Genomic DNA, 24,048 nt, shown 5'->3' on the forward strand with positions numbered 1-24,048 from the left:
CAAAATCGGATGCTGTTTACCCATTAAAGAGGATGCTACAAATGTTTATTCATTAAAGCCACTTATAACAGCATAGTACAATCCCATGGTAAAAAGAAAGACATATTTTACATGTATGTGTAGAAAATAATCAGGAAGAATGTACACCATATTAACAGGAGATTATTCCTAAGGTGAAGAATTCTGAGTGGTTCTTATTTCCTTATCTACCTAAGTTTTTTTCTCTCCAATGGGCAGGCATTGCTTGTACCATACCGTCAGCAAGGAAGTGCGTGTTTGGGACAGCAATTTGGGCTCTCAGCCTCCTTAAGAGAGTCAGGTCTGCCTCATCCCTGTATCTGCTAGTTGAGCAGAGGCCAGGGCTGTGTGAGGGGCTCTCCAAAAATTGTCTTTACAAAGTATAAAAAGTCATCAGTGATCCCAGGAGCATGTTTGTATCTCAAATTCAGAGATTCAAGAAGGCCTTAGTTTAACCTCACTGATGCTCAAATTCTATTTGTAAAGGAGTGGCCTGTCCTCTTTCACGGGCCCCTCTGCAATGCAAAGTCTGGGAGAGCAATTCCGCCTCCACGTAGTGGTTTCACGGAGATTTTCTTTAGAGACAGAGGGATTCATTTTCCAGGGTTAAGCTCACCCCTTCATTTTATTTTAGGTCTATACTATTTTAGGCTTGATTATTAAAAAAAAGTCTGATATTGTTTAGCTACATTATAGAACTCTGCCAAAGGCAGTTCTCTTCTTTAATTCATTACCTCCTCGAGGCTCTGGACACAGTATCCCAGGTATCAAGAAGTACTTGTTCCCTTGCAGTTGGAGACTCAAGCTCCTCACCCTGAGACAGGGGCCTCGGAAAGAAAGACCTGAATGGTGTGGAGCAAAGAGCCGTGAGCTGGGAGACAAGGTCCCTCCAGCTATTGCTCCAACCCTGACTTGCTGTGTGCCTTTGATCAAGCTGTCTCCGAGCTTTAGCCTCCCCCTTTGTAAAATGGGTGGGGGAGAGGTTGAGACGGCATGGGTGCCTCTAGCTCTGTCAGCATGATTCTGAGAACTCTGCGGGTAGCTCTGGCCTGCCCCTTTCCACACCCTAACCCGGTGTGCACACAACAGTATTGTGACCCTTGTGGTGTACTGTAGATTTTACCTAGTTTTTTTCCCGTCAAACACATAAAGAAAAAGTAATCTTTCCCACCCACCCCCACTAAAATAATAATCATGAGAATGAATACATAGGGAGGAAGACTGGAAAAAATGAAAGGGAAGGACTTGCTCCCTCAAAAGGAAGGATCTCAGTTTGAAATAATGTAGTGGCTGTAGCACGGGGTTAGACGTATCTCTCCGAAAGGCTGGGCTTGCCTCCCGATTTGACCACAGGCCTGAAAGAGAGGAAAGCGACCATCATTGCAACATCAGTGCAGCATCCATCCAGCCATGTCCGGCCTCCCAATCCCCCAGCCTTTGAAAGGTCTGAGAACCTGTTCCTGGGGCACCAGCATGGGACTGGGTGAATGACCTCAGCACAGCACCCCTGCTAAATGCCTTACTTGCACCATCTCATGTAATCCTCACAGCAGCCTTAAGGATGGGCACTGAGATTGAGAAGTTAAACTTGCCCAAGGTCACACATCTAGGAGGTGGCTGAGCCAGGATCTAAACGGAGTTAGTCTAGCTTCCTGGAGCCCTTGTCAAGGTCTCCACAGAGGTGTGAGAGTGAGACTGATAGCCAAAGTCGTTAGCTGACCTGATTCTCAGCCCCGGAGGATCACAGGGAGAGAGGAGGATGTGAGCAAATCACCACCATCAGCCAAATGATGTTACGCTAAAAACATGGTTAATTCAGCACCAGGCTAGCACCTTGTAAACATGCTAATTCATCACGAGTGTCATGTCTGCACTCTCAGCCCTCTAAAACCTCTCTGCTCAAGCTGAGCGGCCCGCCATCATCACTGAGTATATTAACTCAGGTGTTGGAATTTCCCAGATGTGTTTAATCTGTATAGCTTTGTATTTTAAGGCAGAACCTTATTCTCAGTTATTCATCTCAAAATGAGAGTTTTCAGAAAAGGGGTGGTTCTTCTGCAAAAGTTTCCAAGTGCACCCTGAATAATAAAAATGCTAAAAACTGGCCAGGCGCAGTGTCTCACGCCTGTAATCCCAGCACTTTGAGAGGCCGAGGTGGGCAGATCACCTGGTCAGGAGATCAAGACCATTCTGGCTAACACGGTGAAACCCCGTCTCTACTAAAAATACAAAAAATTAGCTGGGTATGGTGTCGGGCGCCTGTAGTCCCAGCTACTCAGGAGGCTGAGGCAGGAGAATCGCTTGAACGCAGGAGGCGGAGGTTGCAGTGAGCTGAGATTGTACCACTGCACTCCAGCCTGGGTGACAGAGCAAGATTCCGTCTCCAAAAAATTTTTTGGAGACGGAATCTTGCTCTGTCACCCAGGCTGGAGTGCAGTGGTACAATCTCAGCTCACTGCAACCTCCGCCTCCTGCGTTCAAGCGATTCTCCTGCTCAGCCTCCTGAGTAGCTTGGATTATAGGCATGCACCACAACACCCGGCTCATTTTTAAAGAGTCTTTATTCCCTTGGTATATCACCTGTAACATATGCATTGGAAATTCAGTGCATTTCCATTGCTAAAAATAACAATGTGTAAAGTCCTGAACTTGGATTTCCTCAGAAAAATGTAAAGGAGTACAAAATGCAAACTCCAGGTATAAAATGTAAAATATTTCATCTACTGAAAAGAACTAATGTACATAGTCGGTTATCCTTAACACTTCAGCCTGCAGCCATGGGGAAGGTGTCTGAGCTTTGGATGGAAGTTGCAGCTCCCCGGCAGTATGACCTTGGACAAATCACTAAATGTTCTAAGCCTCAGTTTCCTTATCTGTAAAATGCAGGTAATCATGACTACTTTAAAAGTTGTCATAAAACTTAAAATTAAAAAAAAATCTATAAAGCAAGTAACGTGCATTGTAGACTTTCATCAAATGGTTATTATTATTGATAATCTGAGTTTAATTGTGCCTTTGCCACTTTACTAATCCCTGAGCCGTGAGACGGGACAAGGTTGCTGTGAGGGTTAAAAGAGATGGGGAGTATTACCCCTACCACAGTGCCTGACTAGAGCAGGCACTTGTTAGATGCTACCACGGGGATGCCTCAGCCAACGGGTGAAGAGAGGTTTTTAACAGACGATGTGTGTGTGTGTGTGTGTGCACGCGTGTGTGATCATGGGCTGAAACTGGATGGGGCAGTCACTTGAGCTGCCAGATAGCCAATTGTCCCTGCATCTCATTCTCCTTTTTTCTACTCCAGTCCTTGGCAGCAAACCAAGGTCCTACATGACACACAGAAGTTAGGAACCAAAGCCATTATTTTTTTGGTTCAGCTGATAAAAGATTGGCTCTCCCTCAAAAAACTAGACCAGCCAAGTAGGAAAAAAAATTGTTTTCTTCCGAAAACAACAAAACCCAGATGGAATAATCAGAATAAAGAGGAGTTCAGGTCCTATGAGGAGCTAGGATGAATTGGGGGAATCCCTCAGGTTTTTTTTTTTTGAAGTGCCAGTCCAAATAAGATGGAGATTTACTGGAGTCACACTGCTGTCGGCACCAGCCTAACCCGGGCCTCCTTTTTCTCAAAGACACAGGCCAGATGCCAGCCTTGGTCTCCCTTTGCTCAGGAGCTAGCTGACTCCCTGCTCCAGGACTCCACCGCCATGACCTCTCTCTGGGAAAAGTTCCCACTATTTGCTTCTGGGGAAACCAGGACCCCACCCCAGGGCTGGCCAAGGTGAGCAGGCTGAGAGTTCAAAAGAGACTCACCGGGGACATTTGCAAACACGTCTTCGGTTCCCTGGATAAGGAAAAAGAAGGGAAAAAGTGAGTGCCCCATCCATCAATAGTCCCCAAAGACCGTGTATTTTGTTGTTGTTGTTGCTGTTTTTTGGTTTTACAAAAAATCATTTCAGAACGATCATGGGCTGAAATTGGATGAGGCAAATAGGGAATTGCCTCTACGAATTCTCCTTCCTTTCCCCTATTTCCTTGAGGATTATAACTCTTGAGAGCCGGGTAAGGGCTTCTTATCCATCCTTCGTCTCAAGCATCAATTTAAAAAAAAAAAAAATTGCAACCACAGACGCGGGCGAAAGCGGTGAGCCTGCAGACCTGATCAGGCACCTCCCTTGCATGGGACCCAAAGCAGGGTGGGCGGTTCGCCGGAAGAGGGCCAAGGACGAACCTCAAACTGGTCGTAGTTTTGACTAACCCTCCTGGGCACTTGACCCAGGGCCACAGCAGCCCCCTCCCGGCGGGCGTTTGTCGTGTGTCCAGACATGTGCGCGCGCTGCGGGCTTCGTCGACGGAACACACACGCTGCAGCGGCTCTGGGAACTGGGCTTTGTCTCCCAAAACCTCTCCGAGAGCGCGAGGAGCGGGAAGGGCTTTCTCGCATTCTATCTCCAGGAAAGAAGTGCCTGTACCTGCGGGGCAGCTCGGGAGTCCCAGAAAACTCAACCCCAAGCCCCCCCCCCCCCCCCCCCCGCAAGGTCCGCCTGGAGCTAGCAGAGCCAAGCGCAGGAGCGGGGCCGACTCCTCCCCGCCGCGATTCCTCGGGACTTACTGTGGTTGCAGTAAAGGGTGATAACCAGTGACAGGAGAAGGACCCCACAGGTCCCGGCCAAGGGCGCCCAGATGTAGATATCACAGGCGAAGTCCAGCCCCCTCGTGTGCACTGACGACACCAAAGACGCAGACATTTAGGAGCGGGCCGGGGACCTCCCAACCGCCCCACCGTCCCAGGCACGTCTCTCCGCCTCAGATCTCGGTCTCCCACCACTTGGACAGCCCTTGACCCTCCCTACAGTATCAGGGCTGTCCCTGGCATGGGCTCTCCCCGCGGTCCGTGCCGCCCCCGCCCCGGGCCCCCGCACGCCTCACCTGCGCCCCCCGCCGCTGGCCGGCACGCCTCTGGGCGCAGGGACAGGGGCTGCGACGCGGTGGTGGCCGCCGGTGTGGGTGGTCGCGGCGCTGGCGTCGTGGTGGGCTTCGCTGCAGGAGCAACAGAGCGTGGTTGGGGGCGAGACTGGGGTTATGGACGCGCCCCCGCCCCAGCCCCGGCCTCGCGCACCTTTCCCCACGGGGACGCCTCCCCCCGGTTTTCCTGGGAGAAGGGATGGCAGAGGAGACAGGATGGGGACCCCAGGATGCGCGCGGACCCCTGTGCTCGGGCCTCGGCTCAGCCCGGCGCACGCGGCGCCCAGAGCCCGAGCGCAGGAGCCGGCTCCCCTGCACCTGGCCTTTCTCCCGGGCTGAACCAGCAACCCTGGAGAGCGGGTTGATTGCTGTCCGCATTTTACCCACGAGCAAACGGAGGCGCAGAGAATTTAAGTCATTTGCCCAGAACCACACAAGAATCCGAACTGGAGCCCAGATCGGCCGGACGTAAAAAGCCATCCCCAGTCCCTACTCAGCCGCACGTTAGCCTCAGTTTGCTGTGTCTGTGAAATGGGAACAGCATCTAAATCGCTTCCAGGTGCGCTAACAGGCTTGAAAGTAGGACCCACGTGTGGAAAACAGGTTGAGGGGAATCCCAAGCACCACGCGGAGTGGTGCCGCACCCGGCGCCCGGACCTGGCAGGAAGACCGGCACGAAGTGGCTGAAGTACATGATGGAGTTGCTCAGGGCCGAGCAGAAATAGTAGCCCTCGTTCTCCCGGCGGAAGTCGCTCAGGGTGAGGACGAAGGTGTCCCCCAGCCTCTTGCCCGAGAACCGCTGGGTGTCCAGCCCCTCGGCCGCCTTGGGCTTGTTTTGGGAGAGGTATAGAAGGAAGGTGGGACTGGCGGCGGCGCCGCGCGGCTGGAAGAGCCACGAGCAGCCCGACGTCGGGTTGGACAGCAGCACCTGGCACTTCAGCTCCACTGTCTCGCCCAGGTTCCAGGTCCGATCCAGCGGCGACACCCGGAACTGGCTCGGCCTGGCGGCGTCTGCAGGCGGCAAGCAGCGAGGCTGAGCCCCGAATCCCGCGCCCCCCGTCCCCCGCCCGCCCCATCCCCTGCCTTCCTGGGGGTCTCAAACTCACGGAGCATCAAGGCCAGCGGCAGGAGCAAGGCGGTCACGGGTAAGGACATGACGCGCCCCCCAGGACGCTGCTAGGCTCGAAGCTCGGGCGCGAGGGGAGGCGCGCGGGAGCCGGTGGGGCGCCGAGCGGGGGAAATTGCGCCCTTCGGCCGGCCCGGAGCCTGATTTCGCATTTGGAGGATGTGATGTCACCCGAAGCCCCCGCCGAGAAGAGTCACCCTCCTTTTCGCGGTTGTCGCCTTCCAGCCCAGTGAGGAGGCTGGGGCCCGTGAATAGGGCCGTCGAGGCAGCCTGGCCAGGCAACTAGGGGCAGCTGAAAAGTGCGGGTTTGGGGATAAGGAAAAGGGCTTGGAAATAGTCCTTGGAAATGGTTGTCTTGTGAGAGTGACAGAGTGGGTGAAGGGAGACCAAAGATTTCAAGAAGTGAGGGCGAGAGTAGGCAGGAAAGGAGGGGGAGTGTCCCTTCTTTTGCCTTCACTAAAGAAGTCTCTTGTACTGTCACCTTGGGGCTTTTTGTCGGCAAAATGGGCACTGAGGGCTGAAAAGGAAGAGGAGCTAGCGACCTGCCCGCTTCTCAGGAACTCGCGTAGAGCAGCCCCAGTGTTCACCGAGGAAGGACCCTCTCCCTTCCCCCAGGAGATTTCCATGAGGGCGGCAGCAGCCGAAGCTTTGGGTGGCGGTGTCAGTGCGCTGCTGACCTCATCCTTCCGGCCTTTCATCCAGCGGCTAAACTCACCACACAGCCTCATCTCTTCTTGGAGCCATTGCAACAGCCTCCATACCAGTCTCTCTCCTGACCAGTCCTCCAGCCACGTTGTTACAAAAATTATTCTCACCAAGGGGATCTGACAGCGTCACTCCTGCAGCCTCCCATGGCCTGCATTGCTGGATGGAAACTCAACCCCTAGCTTGGTTGACCAGCCCTTGGGTGCTGGCTCCTCCCAGCCTCCGCACAGCCCCCTGCCCTGCCTTTCCCATACACCTGCAGCTGCAGCTGCAGCTTCACAGGCTTGAAGTCATTCAACCCCTGCGCTCTGTGCTTTCACGTCCTTGCACTTGCGGTCCCTCCTCATGGAATGCTGGTCCGTTTAAGCCCTGGAGGCAGCTCCTGTGCTGTCTCATTTGGACCTCATTTCTTTCACCCCAGCTCTGGGTGCTCTGCAGGGAGGTGTGGGTGACGTGGGTGAATGCTTGGGTGGAGGCGGTTTTCTCTTTTCTATCCCTAACACATGTGTGTCCCCTTCCTTTTTGTTTCTTTAAAAAAAAAAAAAAAAAAAAAAAAAGACTAGAGTCTCGCTGTTTTGCTCAGGCTGGCCTTGGGACTCCCGGGCTCCAGTGATCCTCCCGCCCCAGCCCCCGAGTAGCTGGGACTACAGGCTCATCTTTCCTTTTTGCCTGTTGCTGTCCTGAAACCTTCCAGCTCCAGTGGCATGCCCCCTTCCCATTTCTTCAGGGTTTCTGAGTCTTTCCACTTTGAATCCCATAGTGGCTGCACCTCACATTGCTACTGCTTGATCCTAGAGACAAGACACCTGGCATTCTGTGTTCCATGTGTCTGCCCCACCCATGAGTTCTGCTGGGCGAGGACCATGCCCCAGACTTCATGATGTGTCCTCCATCCCCAGAAACACAGCATGGGCTGAGTTGTGCTTGTTGAACTGCATTCTCCTTGTCCTTGTGAGGTCCAAACTTAAGTGTTGGATGGGTTCTTTGTTGTTGTTGCTATTTTTTGTTTGAGATGGGGTCTGGCTGTGTTGCCCAGGCTGGAGTGCAGTGGCACCATCTCGGCTCAATGCAGCCTCTACCTCCCAGGCTCAAGTGATCCTTCCACCTCAGCCTCCCAAGTAGCTGGGACCACAGGAGTGCACCACCATGCCCGGCTAATTTTTTGTATTTTTGGTAGAGATGGGGTTTCACCATGCTGCCCGGGCTGGTCTCCAATGCCTGAGGTCAAGCGCTCTGCCCCACCTTGGCCTCCAAATTGTTGAGATTACAGGTGTGAGCCACCATATCAGGGCCTGGATGGGCTTTTTTTTTTGTAATTATTTTGATTTCAGTACCTCCTTCCAGCTCCCTCAAAGCATCCAAGATGCTTATTCTAGCATGGAACATGTAACATTTTATATTCAGAATTTTTTTAAAATGTCTTTTAAGTGACAACAGTGCAATATATTCTTGTACAAAAACAAACACGAAGTCCCCTGTCTCAACTCTCCTCACTGTCACCTGCTCCCCACAGAAAACCACTGTTACAGTTGAATGTGTCCCTCAGATATTATCTGTACATAAACAGATGTTTATACATCATCTTAGACACATAGGATTGTATGAGATATATATATTTTTGCAACCTATGTTGTTTCACAGTAGAAGCAGAGCTTTCAGCAGATGAAGATCCACCCCATTCTTATAAATGGGCACATTTTATATGGGTGTTCCATAATTTAATTCTGCTGTTAGTGGTCATTTAGGCAATTTCTCATTATTGCAACACTAGCAAGGCTGTGGTAGATATAATGTATCTGTATCACTGAGGGCTTGCACCAGTACCTGCAGCTTTTTCAAATGGGAGATAAGGGGGTTGGGGAAGAAAACACCTTTACAATGATGGTTATAACTGGCCTATCGATGTATGCATGTGTGTGTGTGCATGGTACATGGGTCCCTCGCTGTGTAGACACAGTGCTGTCCCTCAACTCACATGAATGAGGGAGACAAGGAAGCAATCAAGTCCAGACAGGCCACCAACACATCAGTCCTTGCTGTAGATGGTAGTTTGCCATTTTGCTCAGCACCACCAGCACTGTATCAGGAGTGTCAAATGGCCCTGCTGGCCAAAGGCTACAATCAAGAGGGTGGTAAGGAAGATGGCCAGACACGAAACTGCACTCGTCCAGTAGTGGAAGCATTGAGGGGGCCAGAGTCAACCTCCACATATTTGGATCTTGGGAATCAGGACCCTGAGTATGATGATGGCCAGATTTGGGGGTGTACTGCTTTAAAATGGAGTAGTTCCATCTCAGTCTCGCGGAAATCAGCTTGGGGGCCTTCTAGCCCTGCAGCTCAGAAAAGTGTCAGCCGGGGGGTGGCAGCCCCTTTGTACAGAGCACCATGGGGGTTGGGGGGGGAGGACAAGGCAACATGTCAAACCCATCAAGGAGGCTTTGTGACCCCAATGATATTTTTTGCAGAACGTGGTGGATTTTCGATGTAACCACAATGACATCCGCCTTGCAGTAGGCAGAACAGATGCAATTGCACAAGATCTGGAGAAACTTTCTGTAGACCAGGTGTGCAGAGGGCTGGGTTGGGCCTGTCCATCACTGCCAGGTAAGCTCCCAAACCCCACGCTGTAGCACTCACTTGGGATGGCATGAAGAAATGTGAATGACTGCACTCCTTTAAGGAAGCCCCTTATTTTAAAAAATATCCAGAAGTAGATAAAGATAGTAACCAGTTTCTATACTGATTTAAACTGGTCCATGGAAAAGGAAAATTTTAATGTAGACTAAAGACATATTCAAAATGCAAAACCGGGCAGAGCAGCGGTAGGAAATTCATCAGGGTTCTGTGCCACTGCTTCTAAGACATGAACTGCAGGGACAACTTGGAATCATGGCTGGGAAATTGCCTGCTGTGTCCCCATCGCCAATTCAGGTCTATGGAGATGTTACTGTTCTTGGAAGGAGTTAGCTTGTCCAGAGCTAGAAACTGTAGAGTTATCAAGGACTTTGTTTTATCTTAATTAGAAATACCAATCAATTTGGCCTCATTTCTGTCATCTTTCTTTTCCTCCACCCCGAGTTCCCCAAGTTCATCTAGCTGCTGTCCTTCTTTCCTGGACTTTTGCAATGGCCTCTTAACTTGCCAACCCCATTTCTACTCTGGTCCCTTCTAGTGAAAATCTCATCATGCCAACCCCCTGCTTCAACCTGAAAGGGCTTCCTGGTGTCCCTAGTAGAATGTCAGCGATCCCTAATGTTGCCTGTGAGGCCCTGCACACTTGGTTTCATAGTCTCTGTCCTCTCGCCCGTCACCTTCTTCACTCCTCCTAGGCTCAGCATCTCTCATTTCTCAAGGGGGCCCTAGTCCTTTCCACTTCAGAGACATTAAACATGCTATTCCCTCAGCCAAGAATGTTCTCACCTCTGCTCTCTGCTTACCGACCTCCTCTCCCTTAAGACCCACCTCAAGCATCTCCTTCCTGTGGGGTTCAGCTCCTTCCCCCTCCCACTCCCAGACAGTACAGACCACATCCTTCTCTTCTCTGTGTCACCCGGACCTTGGGTATCTGCAGACTGGAGCACAATGGTTTGTTTGCCTGTCCAGCTTGACAACCAAACCCTTGGTCCCTTGAGGAAGAAGCCTTGTCCCTCTCATGTTTACACCAGGGTGCCAAACAGCAGGCTTGGCACACACTTGAGTGGCACACACTCAAGAAATTCTTGCTCAGTAAAAGCTAAAGGAAGGTAGAAGTAGGGTACAGCAGACCAGAGGAGGCTGAGATAGTTCATTCCAAGTAAGAGTGGTCAGGAAAGGCTTCACACATAGTTGGGTTTGAAGATAAAGGAAGAATTAGGAGAGAGGTTGTTTAGAATAAGGCATTTTATATGTCTGATCAAGATCAGCTGATACAATGCTTTAACACATAGTAATGGTATAGTTAAAAACAAAAGGAAGAGGAGGAAGGGGAGAAGGCAGATGTACTCAAAAGCAAGATAAACATCTTCAAGGATGTAATTGCAGGGCAATGGCTGGAATCAGGGGCTGCCTTGCTGGGATCTGTTCTTAGCAAACCATTCTTGGGCCTGGGTCTTGAGGGTCTGTTCTTAGTGTAGAGGTACCAAGAGTTTGACTCCTTCAGCTAACAGAGTTTCACAGTGCTTTGCCTATAGAGGAAGGCTGGAGCCAGGCTCTCTGCTTGAAACAGGGATTTGGATCTGGGTTTCTCTTGATTGAAAGAGAGCCCACAGCCACCCATGTAAGGCCTAGTTCCGACTGTGGGCCCTGGAAAGTCAGACACTACTTTAAAACACTCAGGAAAAGAGAGAGTAAAGAGAGGAAGAGATTTTCAAAAATTTCTATTCAAGATAACCCTGCACACACACTCAAAATTCAAAGTATACATAAAAAAGACTCAACAAGTGGAATGTGAATTCACTTCCAAAAAGATGCAAATTATTGAACAATTTGAAAAAAGTTTAAAACAAAGAGAACAACAAATGTAGAAAACGCAGAAATTAAAGAAGAACAGTTGAAGATGATAAATACTGAGCATACTAGAAATGAACACTCTACATATTAAACTAGGATATACTCTAGGTTGGACATAGTTGAAGGGATAATTAATGAATTGGAAGCTAGCATTGAGAAATTCACAGAGAATGCAACACAGGGAGATGAAGACAGAAGCAGTTTGAAAAACCTGTTCAGATGTATATTAGCATGGTGAAGTGTTTAACAGGATTTCAGAAAGGGGAGAACAAAGGGAATGTGGAGAAGAAATATGGGAAGAAAGCATGGCTGAAAATTTTTCACAATTAAAGACAAACATTCTCAGATCAAAAATACTTAGTGCCAAGAATAAAAACATATACATCTTTGCACATATCAAAGTGAATTATAAACATCAAGAGTAAAGAGAAGAGGGCATCCCTGGAAGCCAGGATGTTTGAAATATACTTGAGAGAATGCTTGTTGCAGTTTGGATTGGACAGAGAGAGTAAGGAGCTGAACCGTAATGGGGAAAAATATACACATTTTGGTTACACCCTGCATTGACTCTCTGTCATCCCCTCCCTTGGTGCTGACACATGCTTACTGTAAAACTGATCCAATGGTCCCATAGAGTTGATGTTTGTGGTTTCTTTGAATAAACATATAAATTGATCCTTGCAGTCTTAAAACCTGAGAAAGTTCCATTTGTCTTATCTGAGTTCCTTTCTAGAGAAACCAACTATCAGGCCTCCCAGATAGTAGCAACGAGCTGAAACTCACCAGATCACTTATTGTGAACAGTAAGACATCAGACTCTTCACCTGGTATGATGGCCTAACCAACCTCCTGTTTCCTGTTGTCCAACTCCTTTTCCTTACTCCTCCCGACTTCCTGTTTTCCCACACATGGTTACATGTCTTCCCTGCTATATAAACCCCTTAATTTTAGTCAGGTCAGAGGGATGGATTTGAGACTGATCTCCCATCTCCTTGGCCGCAGCACCTGACAAAACTCTTCTTCCTTGGCAATACTTGTCTCAGTGATTGGCTTTCTGCGAGGTGAGCAGAAGGACCTTGATGGATCCCCTGGTGTTTTGGTAACAAAATTGTTGTGGATCTTTAATCTCAATAACACTGAAACAGAAGCATTCTGAATGCAACTGGAGAGCCAGGATTTGAGTTCAGGAGAGGGGCCAGGGCTGGGGATGTAGCCTTGGGAAGGAGGTGATAAATTGTGAGAGTGGGTGTCATTGCAAAGGAAGGTGGTGTGGAAAGAACATACAGAAGAGGATATGGAACCTTCAGGGAAGGCTCACATTGAAGAGCAGGAAATAAAACATTGGCAAGGAATCCAGGTAGTGCAGGAAATTCAGAATGGGGCTTGAGAAGGTGCAAAAACTTCACAGGGGAGGTTTGGGCTATAAGAGAGGCACAGAGAGGACATCAAAGCCTGTGGCAGGTAGAGATTGTAAGCTCATGTCTGTCCCTGACCCACATGAGGATGTCCCACATGTTTGCCATTGGTGGATGATAAGATGAGGAGGACTCATAGGAGAAAGGCCAACAAGCGAGGGTAGGGGCAGCATGGGGAACTGTGGAGGGTAATGTCAGATGAACTGATGTTGACTTCCGAACTTCATTCATTATTCACTCATTTAAATATTTCTGCTCTTCACTTAAAAAAAAAAGTTTTGAAAACATTTTAACATAGAACAATATGCCAAATAATATAAAATGCCCACTCTTTATAAGTTGTTAGCATTTTGTCGCATTTCCTTTGTATGAACATTATAGATAAAATTGTACCCTCCCAAGTACCACCCCACCTGACTTCTCACCAAAAGCTAAATTTGGAGTTTTGTTCATTAATTTTGACAGAAAGATGGTAGGTTTTTAAATTTTTAATTTGTTAACCTTTCCTATGGAGCTGAGAGAGAAGGATGCCGAATGTCCAATGAGTGTGGATTTGTCTATTTCTCCTTTTAATTTAGTTCATATTTTGTCTCCTATATTTTGAAGCTTTGTTATTAGGTGCATACACATTTGGAATTGTGTCTTCTGGATGAATTTACTTTTATCATTATGAAATGTTCATCTTTACCTCTGCCTCTGGTAATACTTTGTTTTGAAGTCTACCTTTTATTCATAAGGAACACAGCTTTCTTTTTTTTTTTTTTTTTGAGATGGAGTTTCCCTCTTGTTGCTCAGGTTGGAGTGCAATGGCATGATCTTGGCTCACCGCAACCTCCTCCTCCCAGGTTCAAGCTATTCTCCTGCCTCAGCCTCCCAAGTAGCTGGGATTACAGGCATGCACCACCAAGTCTGGCTAACTTTGTATTTTTAGTAGAGACAGGATTTCTCCATGTTGGTCAGGCTGGTCTTGAACTCCCAACCTCAGGTGATCCACCCACCTCGGCCTCCCAAAGTGCTGGAATTACAGGCATGAGCCACCGTGCCTGGCCAGAAACACAGCTTTCTTATGCTTCCCGTTTGCATAATGTATCTTTTCCTTTTTCTTTTTTTTTGAGACAGAGTCTAGCTCTGTTGCCCAGGCTGGAGTGCAGTGGTACGATCTCATCTCACTGCAACCTTTGGCTTCAGGGTTCAAGCAATTCTCCTGCCTCAGCCTCCTGAGTAGCTAGGACTACAGGTGTGCGGCACCATGCCCAGCTAATTTTTATATTTTTAGTAGAGATGGGGTTTCACTATGTTGGCCAGGCTGGTTTTGAACTCCTGACCTCAGGCAATCTGCCCACCTCAGTCTTCCAAAGTGCTGGGATTACAGGCATGAACCACTGCGCCCAGCTTGCATAATGTATCTTTTTCTATCCATTTACTTTCAACTTCCCCTTCTGTGTTTTGAAATTTTTACTAGATATGTATACATGTATATATGTATATATATCTATAAATGCTATATAATTTTATTTTCTGAGAGTTTCAAAATACAGAAATGTCATCATATTGTGTGTCTTTGAGCTATGTTGATACATATAGATTTATTTTAAATGCCTTGTGGTGTATTATCCTGTGAATGTGCCACAGTTTCATGTTCGGTGGTTCTTGAACCAGAGTGTTCATCTCTCTGGAGGTATATGGAGGCTGTCCTTGGGGATACACATAATTTTAAGGAAATTGTTTTCCAGATTCTCAACTCCCATTGGTTCTCTTTTCATAAAATGGATCTGCCCAAGAACAAGTCTCTGTGTTTAGGCTTTGAGCTGGTTCTCCATTCTGGCCTATTCTTTCATGATTGTTTTATTTCCCACTTTAAAACTGAAAGGCAAACTTCCCACTCTCCTGTTCCTTACTATGCCCCAGAGGTGGATGCATAATCCTCTGGGCCACCAATAAAAAGACAAATCCAAACATTCTTCATATAATTTCCATCCATTAGAAATTGCCAAAGAATGCATTTCTCCTGAGCAGAGTCCCCAGTATCCAGGTAGAGTCATCTGGGGACCGGGCATGGTGGCTCACGCTTGTAATCCCAGCACTTTGGGAGGCCGAGGCGGGTGGATCACAAAGTCAGGAGATCGAGACCATCCTGGCTAACACGGTGAAACCCTGTCTCTACCAAAAATACAAAAAATTAGCCAGGCGTGGTGGTGGGCGCCTGTAGTCCCAGGTACTCAGGAGGCTGAGGCAGGAGAATGGCATGAACCTGGGAGGCAGAGCTTGCAGTGAGCCAAGATTGCGCCACTGCATTCCAGCCTGGGCGACAGAGCGAGACTCCATCTCAAAAAAAAAGAAGAGTCATCTGGTAGGGGATGCAGGAGGCAGAGTGCCTCACAGCAGAATTTGGGGCCTCATCCCTCTACTCAGCTCTCTATCGTAGAGCTAGAGTTCAGATGTGAGACAGTCATTATGAGGATGCATATTAACATGTTCATTATGATTACAAAAGGAGCCAGACTTCTTTTTTTTTTTTGAACAGAAAGTAAGTATGATTTGTTAATTGGTTTGACATTGAAGACCAGCTTTGCCAATGAGGTTAATGGCAGTATTTTAATTTTCTTGAATCCAATAAGCCAAATCTTTAGCTCCAAGGTTTTGATGAAAATCAAGTTTAGCACTTAAGAAACAGCTTAGAAAAGGGGAAAAAAAAAAAAAAAAAGAAAACAATTTTAACAAGTTTAAAATCTATGATAAGATCAAAGCATTTGGCCAGGTATAGTGGCTCATGCCTGGAATCCCAGCATTTTGGGAGGCCGAAGTGGGCGGATCACAAGGTCAGGAGTTTAAGACCAGCCTGGCCAACATGGTGAAACCCCATCTCTACTAGAAATACAAAGAAAATTTAGCCGGGCATGGTGGCACATGCCTGTAATCCCAGCTACTCAGGAGGCTGAGGCAGGAGAATTGCTTGAACCCGGGAGGCGGAGGTTTCAGTGAGCCGAGATCACACCACTGTACTACAGCCTGGGTGGCAGAGCAAGACTCTGTCTCAGGAAAAAAAAAAAAAAAGATGAAAGCATTATATCACAATATAATTGTGCTGGAATTTGCCTTGAAATTAAATTAAAGTATTTCTAATATCCCAACACTTTCCAAGTTAATTTCAGCAATGTTTTTAGGTGGAGGAAGAATGGTGTCATTGATGGCTACTTGGTAGGCTTCTGTAAAACCTAGTTTATGGCTTCCAAAACCTGAGAAAGTGAATAAATCTAAAGATGGTAACAAATCCATGTGCAGGTCAGTGGTTCCCAAGTCTTGCTTTCAACAAAATTGGAAGAAGGCCTTCTAGATTTGGCAACTATCATGGGTTGAATTGTATCCCCCCAAGTACATTTGTTGAAGTTTTATACTCTAGCATCTCAGAATGTGACCTTATTTGGAGACAAGGTCCTTACAGGGGTAATCAAGTTCAAATGAGGCCATTAGGATGGGTCCTAATCCAATATAACTGGTGTCCTTATGGAAAGGGGCAATCAGGACACACATACGGAGAACATCATCTGAAAACAAGGCAGAGATGGAATGATGTTTCTACAAGCCAAGGAATGCCAAAGATTGCCTGCAACTGACTAGAAGCTAGGTAAGAGGCATGGAACAAATGCCTTCTCTAGCCCTCAGAAGGAACACACCCAGCTGACACCTTGATCCTGAACTTCTAGCTTCTAGCACTGTGAGGCTATAAATTTCTTTTGTTGAAGCCACCTAGTTTGTGGTGCTTTGTTAAAACAGCCCTGGCAAAACAATACAGCAACTAATAGATCATTAAAATTGATTTTTGATGATAGATAACATTGTCTCCCTTCCTTCCTTCCTTCCCTCCTTCCTTCCTTCCTTCCCTCCTTCCCTCTCTCTTTCTCTTTCTCCCTTTCTCTCTCTCTCTCTCTCTTTCTTCCTCAGAGAGAGGGTCTTGCACTTTTGCCCAGGCTGGAGTGCAGTGGAGTCACTGCAGCCTCAACCTCCTGGGTTCAAGCAATCCTCCCACCTCAGCCTCCCAAGCAGCTGGGACTACGGGTGCACACCATCACACCTGGCTAATTTTTTGTAGAGATGAGGGTTCACCATGTTGCCCAGGCTGGTCTTGAACTCCCAGACTCAAGGAATCCATCCATCCACCTTTGCCTCCAAAATGCTGGGATTACAGACATGAGCCACTGCACCTGGTTCATGCTTTTGTCTTTTTGAAAAAAAAAAAAAAAAGGAAAAAGTTAAAAGATTTAGTGATTCTGCTATAACAAAGCCAACTATTTATTTATGGAGACACAATTTCTCAGTACTTACATTGTATGACAAACAAAAACAAAATAAAATTAATGCTGAACTCGTCTCATTCTAGCAATCAATAAATCCTATTATTTTATGGGTTCATTAATTAATCGGACCCCAAAATTCATTTGTGGGGGGTCCATTTTCATTAAGAGCTGAATTTTCCCCCAAAATTATTTTTTAAAAAGCTTTTTTTGAGATAATTGTAGATTGACATGCACATACAAGAAAGGGTACAGAGAATTCCATACCCTTCACCCAGTTTCCCCTAACATTTATATTTATTTATTTATTTATTTTTAGAGACAGAATCTTCTTCTGTTGCCCAGGCTGGAGTGCAGTGGTGTGATCTTGGTCCACTGCAACCTCTGCATTCAAGTGAGTCTCCTGCTTCAGCCTCCCTAGTAGCTGGGATTACAGGCACCCGCCATCATGCCCGGCTAATTTTTGTATTTTTAGTAGAGACGGGATTTTGCCATGTTAGCCAGGCTGGCCTCGAACTCCTGAACTCTAGTGATCTGCCTGCCTCGGCCTCCCAAAGTGCTGGGATTACAGGTGTGAGCCACCATGCCCGGCCAAAGGTTACTTTTAATGTTCATTAATTTTGAAGACTTGCAGTTTATTTATGCTATAAAGGACAATTGTGCACTATTAATAGTCGCAATGATGACATAATCTAAGACTTTTAATATTTAGAAACTTATGGTTGCAGGAAATTAAAAATTCATCTCATAAATATGCTTTTTTGGCAGAGAAGTATGAAATATTGATCAATATGAGGTCCTTAAGCATATGCACCTATTATATTAAACTTTTATGGAGGAAGTAGAATAGAATTCGTAAGTCCATTTGTTTTTACTCTTTATTTTTTTGAGACAGAGTCTCACTCTGCCACCCAGGCTTGACTGCAGTGGCACAATCTCCACTCACTGCAACCTCTGCCTCCTTGGTTCAAGTGATTCTCGTGTCTCAGCCACCCGAGTAGCTGGGATTACAGGTGTGCACCACCACACCCAACTAATTTTTGTATTTTTAGTAGAGATGGGGTTTCACCCTATTGGCCAAGTTGGTCTTGAACTCTTGGCCTCAAGTGATCTGCCTGCCTTGCCTTCCCAAAATACTAGGATTACAGGTGTGAACCATCACGCCTGGCCTAGAATTCATAAGTTTAAGGAGAAAAAGGAGTGACGAAAAATTTCCAAAAGTTAAGAACTTTTTCTTACATTTTAAAAATGAGTGATGCTTGAAATAAAATTGATATATTATTTATGTGCTATTAGAAATAATTAAAAAGAATAAGCCTTTATTTTAAAAATCAACATTTACTTTGGAAATTATATCCTTTATAGTGATGAAAAATGTTTTATGTCAAGTTAAAAGTGAGTAAAGAAGTACATTCATTTTATAACAGCATTTTTCACAATAGCTAAAATGTGGTAGCAACCCAAGTGTTTATTACTAGATGAATAGATAAACAAAATGTGGACTCAGGAATCTCTCTTCTGGGCTCATACCCAAAGGAAATGAAATCACCACCTCACCAAGGTATCTGTACTTGTGTATTTATTGTAGCATTATTCATAATAACCAAGATAGGGAGACAACCTAGACAACCATCAATAGACGAATGGTTAAAGAAATTGTGGTATGGATATATACAAGGGAATTCAGCCTTAAAAAAGGAGGAGATACCATTGCCATAATCTAGACGGGCCTGGAGGACATTATGCTAAATGAAATAAGCCAGACGCAGACAAAAAATATTGCATGATCTTACTTGTATGTGGAATCTTTTATTTATTTATTTTCTTAGACGGAGTCTCACTGTTGCCCAGGCTGGAGTGCAGTGGCGCAATTTTGGCTCACCGCAACCTCTGCCTCCTGGGTTCAAGTAATTCTCCTGCCTCAGCCTCCTGAGTAGCTGAGACTACAGGCACCTACCACCACACCTGGCTAATTGTATTTTTAGTAGAGATGGGGTTTTGCCATGTTGGCCAGGCTGGTCTCAAACTCCTGACCTCAGATGATCCACCTGCCTTGGCCTCCCAAAGTGCTGGGATTACAGGTGTGAGCTATTGTGCTTGGCCTGTAGAATCTTTTAAAAAGTTCAAATATATAGAGAATAAAACAGTGGTTATCAAGATTAGAGTAGGAGAGAGGAAATGGGGAGATGTAGGCCTAAGGATACGAAGTAGCAAACATACAGGATGAACAAGTCAAATAAAGTACAACATGAAGACTATAGTTAATAATAGTGTATTATTCCAGGATTTTTGCTAGATGAGCATAGTTGCTTTTGCTACAGGAGGAAATAAATGGGTAACTAAGTGAGATGATGGATAAATCAATTTGTTTCACTATAGTATCCATTCTACTAAATATGTGTGTCTTATACCATTATGTTGTATATACCTTACATATACACAATAAAATTTATTTAAACAAACAAAATGTGGTATATACACAGAGTGGAATATTATTCAGCCTTAAAAAGGAAGTTCTGACACATGCCACAATATGGATGAATCTTGAGGATATTATGCTAAGTGAATTAAGCCAGTCACAAAAAAAAATACTGTATGATTCTATGTATTTGAGGTATTTAAAGTAGTCAAAATAATAGAGACAGAAAGTAGAATGGTGGTTGGGACAGGCTGGGGAGAGGGAGGACTGGGAGTTATGTTTAACGGTTATAGGGTTTAGTTTTTCTAGATGAAAAGAGTTACAGAGAAGGATGGTGGTGAAGGTTGCACAACAATGTGCATGAACTTAATACCACTGAACTGTACACTTAAAATGTTAAAATGGTAAGATTGTTATGTGTATTTTGCCACAATAAATTAGTATTTGTTTTTTTTTAGAGACAGAGTCTGGCTCTGTCAATCAGGTTGAGTGCATTGGTGTGACAACAGCTCACTGCTGCCTCCAACTCCTGGGCTCAAGCAGTCCTCCTGCCTCAGCCTCCCAAAGTGCTGAGATTACAGGTGTGAGCCATTCACTGTTCCTTGCTAAATCTTTTTTCTTTTTTTTTTTTTTTGAGACAGAGTCTCACTCTGTCACCCAGGCTGGAGTGCAGTGGTGCGATCTTGGCTCACTGCAAGCTCCACCTCCTGGGCTTAAGTGATTTTCCTACTTCAGCTTCCTGAGTAGCTGGAATTACAGGCACGCGCCACCATGCCTGGCTAATTTTTGTATTTGTAGTAGAGACAGAGTTTTGCCATGTTGGCCAGACTGGTCTCGAACTCCTGACTTCAAGTGATCCACCTGCCTAAGCCTTCCTAAGTGTTGGGATTACAGGCATGAGCCACCACACCTGACCTAAATTTTTTTTTTTAATGAGTGAAGGAGTCCCTAGTCTTTCATACTTTGGGGTGACACAAGAACAAGAAAAAGGTTTAATGACAACTGCCACTTTTATTTATTCATTCCTTTGTTGATGTACTTTTCGGCTGGGTTTTGCTGTTATAAGCTAAACTACAATGGACATCCTTGTATACATTCCCTAGAGTCCAAGTACAAGATTTTCTCTAGGGTGTTTTCCTGGAAAAGGAATGACTTGAGTATGGCAACCTTGTGAGAAATGACTGATTCGAAAGATGTGCCCCATAGCTTTTGATACGCTTTTCTCCAAAGTCATGGTTCCAGCCCACACTCGCACCAGCTGTGGAGGAGTTTTCATTTACCCACGAGCTTTGTTATTTCTGGTTTTGTCAGTCTTTTTAATTCTGCCAATCTGATAAGGTGTGATGGTATCTTGTTGTTTAAACCTGACTTCTCTTATTAAGGTTGAGACCGAGCATCTGGCCCCATGTTTGCCGGCTATTCAGCTTTCCTCTTCTGCAGACTGCCTGTTTGTCCACTGCTCTGTTTCAGTAACTTCCATATACCAAGAAGTCTCTGCCTTCCATAACTCACATCACTTAAAATACGAATTTTGTTGATGCTTACAGAACCTGATTTCCTTCCAACCAATTGTGCTCTCCTAATTCCAACAACCAAATGAAGCTTCAACTCTTCTTTTTGTTCAGAGCCCTCCTGAGTCCTGTCCTACTCACAGTAAAGGCTCTGGCAAAATAACTAACTAACTAAATAAATAAATAAATAAATCATGGGGAAAAATACACTGCATCCAAAAAAGGCTCATTTCTTTTTCTTTCTTTCTCTCTCTCTCTTATGTGTATGTGACAATTTGTTATCTTAAAACAGTTTACCCAAAATAGAAACCTTGCAAAGCCAGTGGAAATTTTTCTTTTTGCATAAGATGGTTAATTCTTTTGAGTGCTGGCCTGGGATCCATGAAATAACCTCAACTCGACCATAAAGCTTTTCACTCCCACGTTATGCAAACAGTGACGACCTTGTTGGTGGCAAGCCCCCCGTGTGACTTTCCGAGGGGATCTGAGTGGTGCAAGCTGGAGTATGCAGTGATGGAAACATTGCGAGAGGGAAGGCGACTGTTTCCACCCACTTACCCTCAGAGCATGAGGGCTGGGTGAAGGCTCTCACTCCCGTAGGGGGTGACCCATTTCTAGGACTATAGAAGCAGAGGTGTGGACCTGGAGAGAGGAAAGAAAGACCACGGCAAGGAAAGTCAAGAAGTGGGAGAAGTCAAGGGCTCTCTCCTCCCTTCCTCCTTGTCCTTGGCCTGCAGCAACTCCTCTTTCTCTTTTTGTAGGGACAGACTGGAGAGGATTTCTTAGTATGGTTTGTACCTTCCCAGTAGAGCAGGAAAAAGAGGAACGAGCTGCTCCCTCCACACCTCAGACGCTGAGGTCAACTGCCCTTTGGGCGGGGCACGTTGGCTCACACATGTAATCCCAGCACTTTGGGAGGCCGTGAGGGGAGCATCACTTGAGCCCAGGAGTTGGAGACCGGCCTGGGCAACATAGTGAGGCCCCATCCTTCGGCTTGCACCACGCAAATTCCCTCATAAAGTCACACGGGGAGCTTGCCCCCAGCAAGGTCGTCAGTTTGCAAAACATGGGAGTGAAAAGCTTTATGGTCGAGTGTAGGTTATTTCATGGATCCCAGGCCAGCACGCAAAAGAATTAACCATCTTGTGCAGAAAGAAAATTTTCCACTATTTTTTTTCAAGTTTCTATTTTGGGTAAACCGTTTCAAGATAACAAATTGGAGAGAGAGAGAGAGAGAGAAATGAGCCTTTTTAAGATGCAGTTTATTTTGCCCCATGATGTTTTTGTTTTTGTTTTTACCAGAGCCTTTACTGTGAGTAGGACAGGACTCAGGAGGCCTCTGAACAAAACGAAGCGCTGAAGGTTCATTTGGTTGTTGGAATCAGGAGAGCACAATGGTTGGAAGGAAATCAGGTTCTCTCAAAAAAAAAAAAAAAAAAAAAAGCCAGCGTGCTGGCGAGGGTCCATGGTCCAAGCTACTTGGGAGGCTGAGGTGGGGGGATCGCTTGAGCCCGGAAGTCGAGGCTGTAGTGAGCCGTGACTGCCCCACTGCTCTCCAGCCTGGGCGACAGAGCAAGACCCTGTCTCTTAAACAAAACAAAACAAACAACAACAAAAAAATTCATTTGGGAATGTTTCTGCCCGTGCCCAAAAGTAGAGCCATGCTATAGGATCTTCCCTGTGCCCCACAGTCAGCTTCTTACTTGGAGGGTAGAGAACGGTGCTTCCCCACGCTGCTGTGCAATGGAGAGGAGCTATGTGAAACTGGCGTATGGGTGGGGTTTGCAGGCTTCGTCCGGCTTCATCGCCGGCTGCTGACCCCGCACCAATTCCTGTTCTGCAGGTCCCACCGCAGAGGGGCACGCCAGCCAGGAGGACAGATGAGGGAACACGTGATGCCACGATGGGGGTGCCAGGATGCGGTGGGTGCGGTCGCGGACAGGCGCACGAGGAGCCCAGCGGAGCGCCACCCGGAGCAGGCGCGGAGGAGGGCTGGGGAGGGCCACCAGGGCGACGAGAGCCGGTGTGCCTGAATCAGCCTAAAGGAGACGGAGGAGGAGTGTGGTGGGCGCAGGGGCAGGGAGCTGGGGGAAGGGCGGGGGGCTAGCCCAGGCTGAAGGCAGGCAGGAGCAGGGCCGCGATGTCAGACCAGAAACGGCAGCAGTGTGTTTGGGAACCTAGCACCAACCGCACCGGTGGAGACAGGGTCGGCTGTAGAGGAGGTGGGGCCGGGTCCCAGCTAAGTAAGGCGGTGGATCTTGCGGCCCTTCCATCCTCAGCCGCTCATTCTGCGCAAATCTCGGGGCCAGCGTTGGTGGAGCTGTAAAGCGTCCACCAGAGCCTGGATCCCTCCGCCACCTTTCCCACGAATTCACCTTTCTGTGCACAGCAAGTCCCTGAGCGGAGACGGCCGACACGTTTCCCACTGTTACCCCCGGAAACCGCGGCTCCTGAGGAGGTCAGGGCCTGGGCAGGGGGCAGAGCTCAGCGCGCCGTACTGAGGCAGAAACGGGGTCCAGAGAGGTTGGGGTGGGGGTACACGGAAGGGTCTCCCGAAGGTCCCTGACGCAGGGAGGACAGAGTAGGGATCTAGAATTCGTAGGGAGAAGAGAACTCAGAAAAGATCCGGCCCAGCGCATTTATTTTACAGAGGAAGAAAAAGTGAGGCCCAGGGAGGGTGAGCACTGCAGGTAACTGGAGGCTAGCAGCAGGGACACTTCCTATCTCGCCCGTCACCCGCGTCCAGCAAAATCTGATGCCCTGTCGGCCCAGCAGGGGGCGGTGCTGCTTTAGTTTTGGCCTGGTGGCGGTTGAGCGGAGGAGGGAGCGACTTCGAATTCAGTCTGCACCTGACTGACCTCGAGCAAAAACGAAGCGGGTGCACGTTACCGTCCTCCAGCTGGGAGCCCAGCAGCCTCCATCTTCGCCCCAGCCCCTACAGCCTCGCCCCTGGCTGGGGCTCCAGCTCCCCAGTTTCTCACCCCCACCACCAGGAGCTACCTATCTTATCACAGGCTCACTTAGATTACCATTAGGAGATTACCACTCGGGTGGGGTGGAGGTGCGGCGGAATTCGCATTTTGCAAGGTATCAAAAGAGCGGCTAATTA

General features: G+C 47.1%; 1 protein-coding gene across 2 annotated transcripts; it reads right to left on the reverse strand.

Moving 5' to 3' along the window:
- Positions 1-10: 10 nt before the first annotated feature.
- On the reverse strand, positions 11-23,238 carry CD8A (CD8 subunit alpha). 2 transcript variants are annotated; one of them, XM_058428296.1, is made up of 8 exons: positions 23,133-23,238; positions 22,643-22,978; positions 16,790-16,936; positions 6,090-6,973; positions 5,641-5,994; positions 4,948-5,058; positions 3,832-3,862; positions 11-1,373 (listed from the first exon to the last, which is right to left on the reverse strand). In XM_058428296.1, the coding sequence occupies exons 4-8, from the start codon at positions 6,136-6,138 to the stop codon at positions 1,322-1,324; spliced, it is 597 nt and encodes a 198-aa protein (XP_058284279.1). In that variant the 5' UTR covers positions 6,139-6,973; positions 16,790-16,936; positions 22,643-22,978; positions 23,133-23,238; the 3' UTR covers positions 11-1,321. The 2 variants fall into 2 exon arrangements, with proteins under 2 accessions (XP_058284279.1, XP_032033008.1); XM_032177117.3 differs by adding an exon at positions 4,631-4,741 and having other exon boundaries at positions 22,643-23,238.
- Between the last annotated feature and the right edge of the window lie 810 nt (positions 23,239-24,048).

The sequence above is a fragment of the Hylobates moloch genome, unplaced genomic scaffold (assembly GCF_009828535.3).
Source record: "Hylobates moloch isolate HMO894 unplaced genomic scaffold, HMol_V3 SCAFFOLD_15, whole genome shotgun sequence".
Classification (NCBI taxonomy): Eukaryota; Metazoa; Chordata; class Mammalia; order Primates; family Hylobatidae; genus Hylobates; species Hylobates moloch.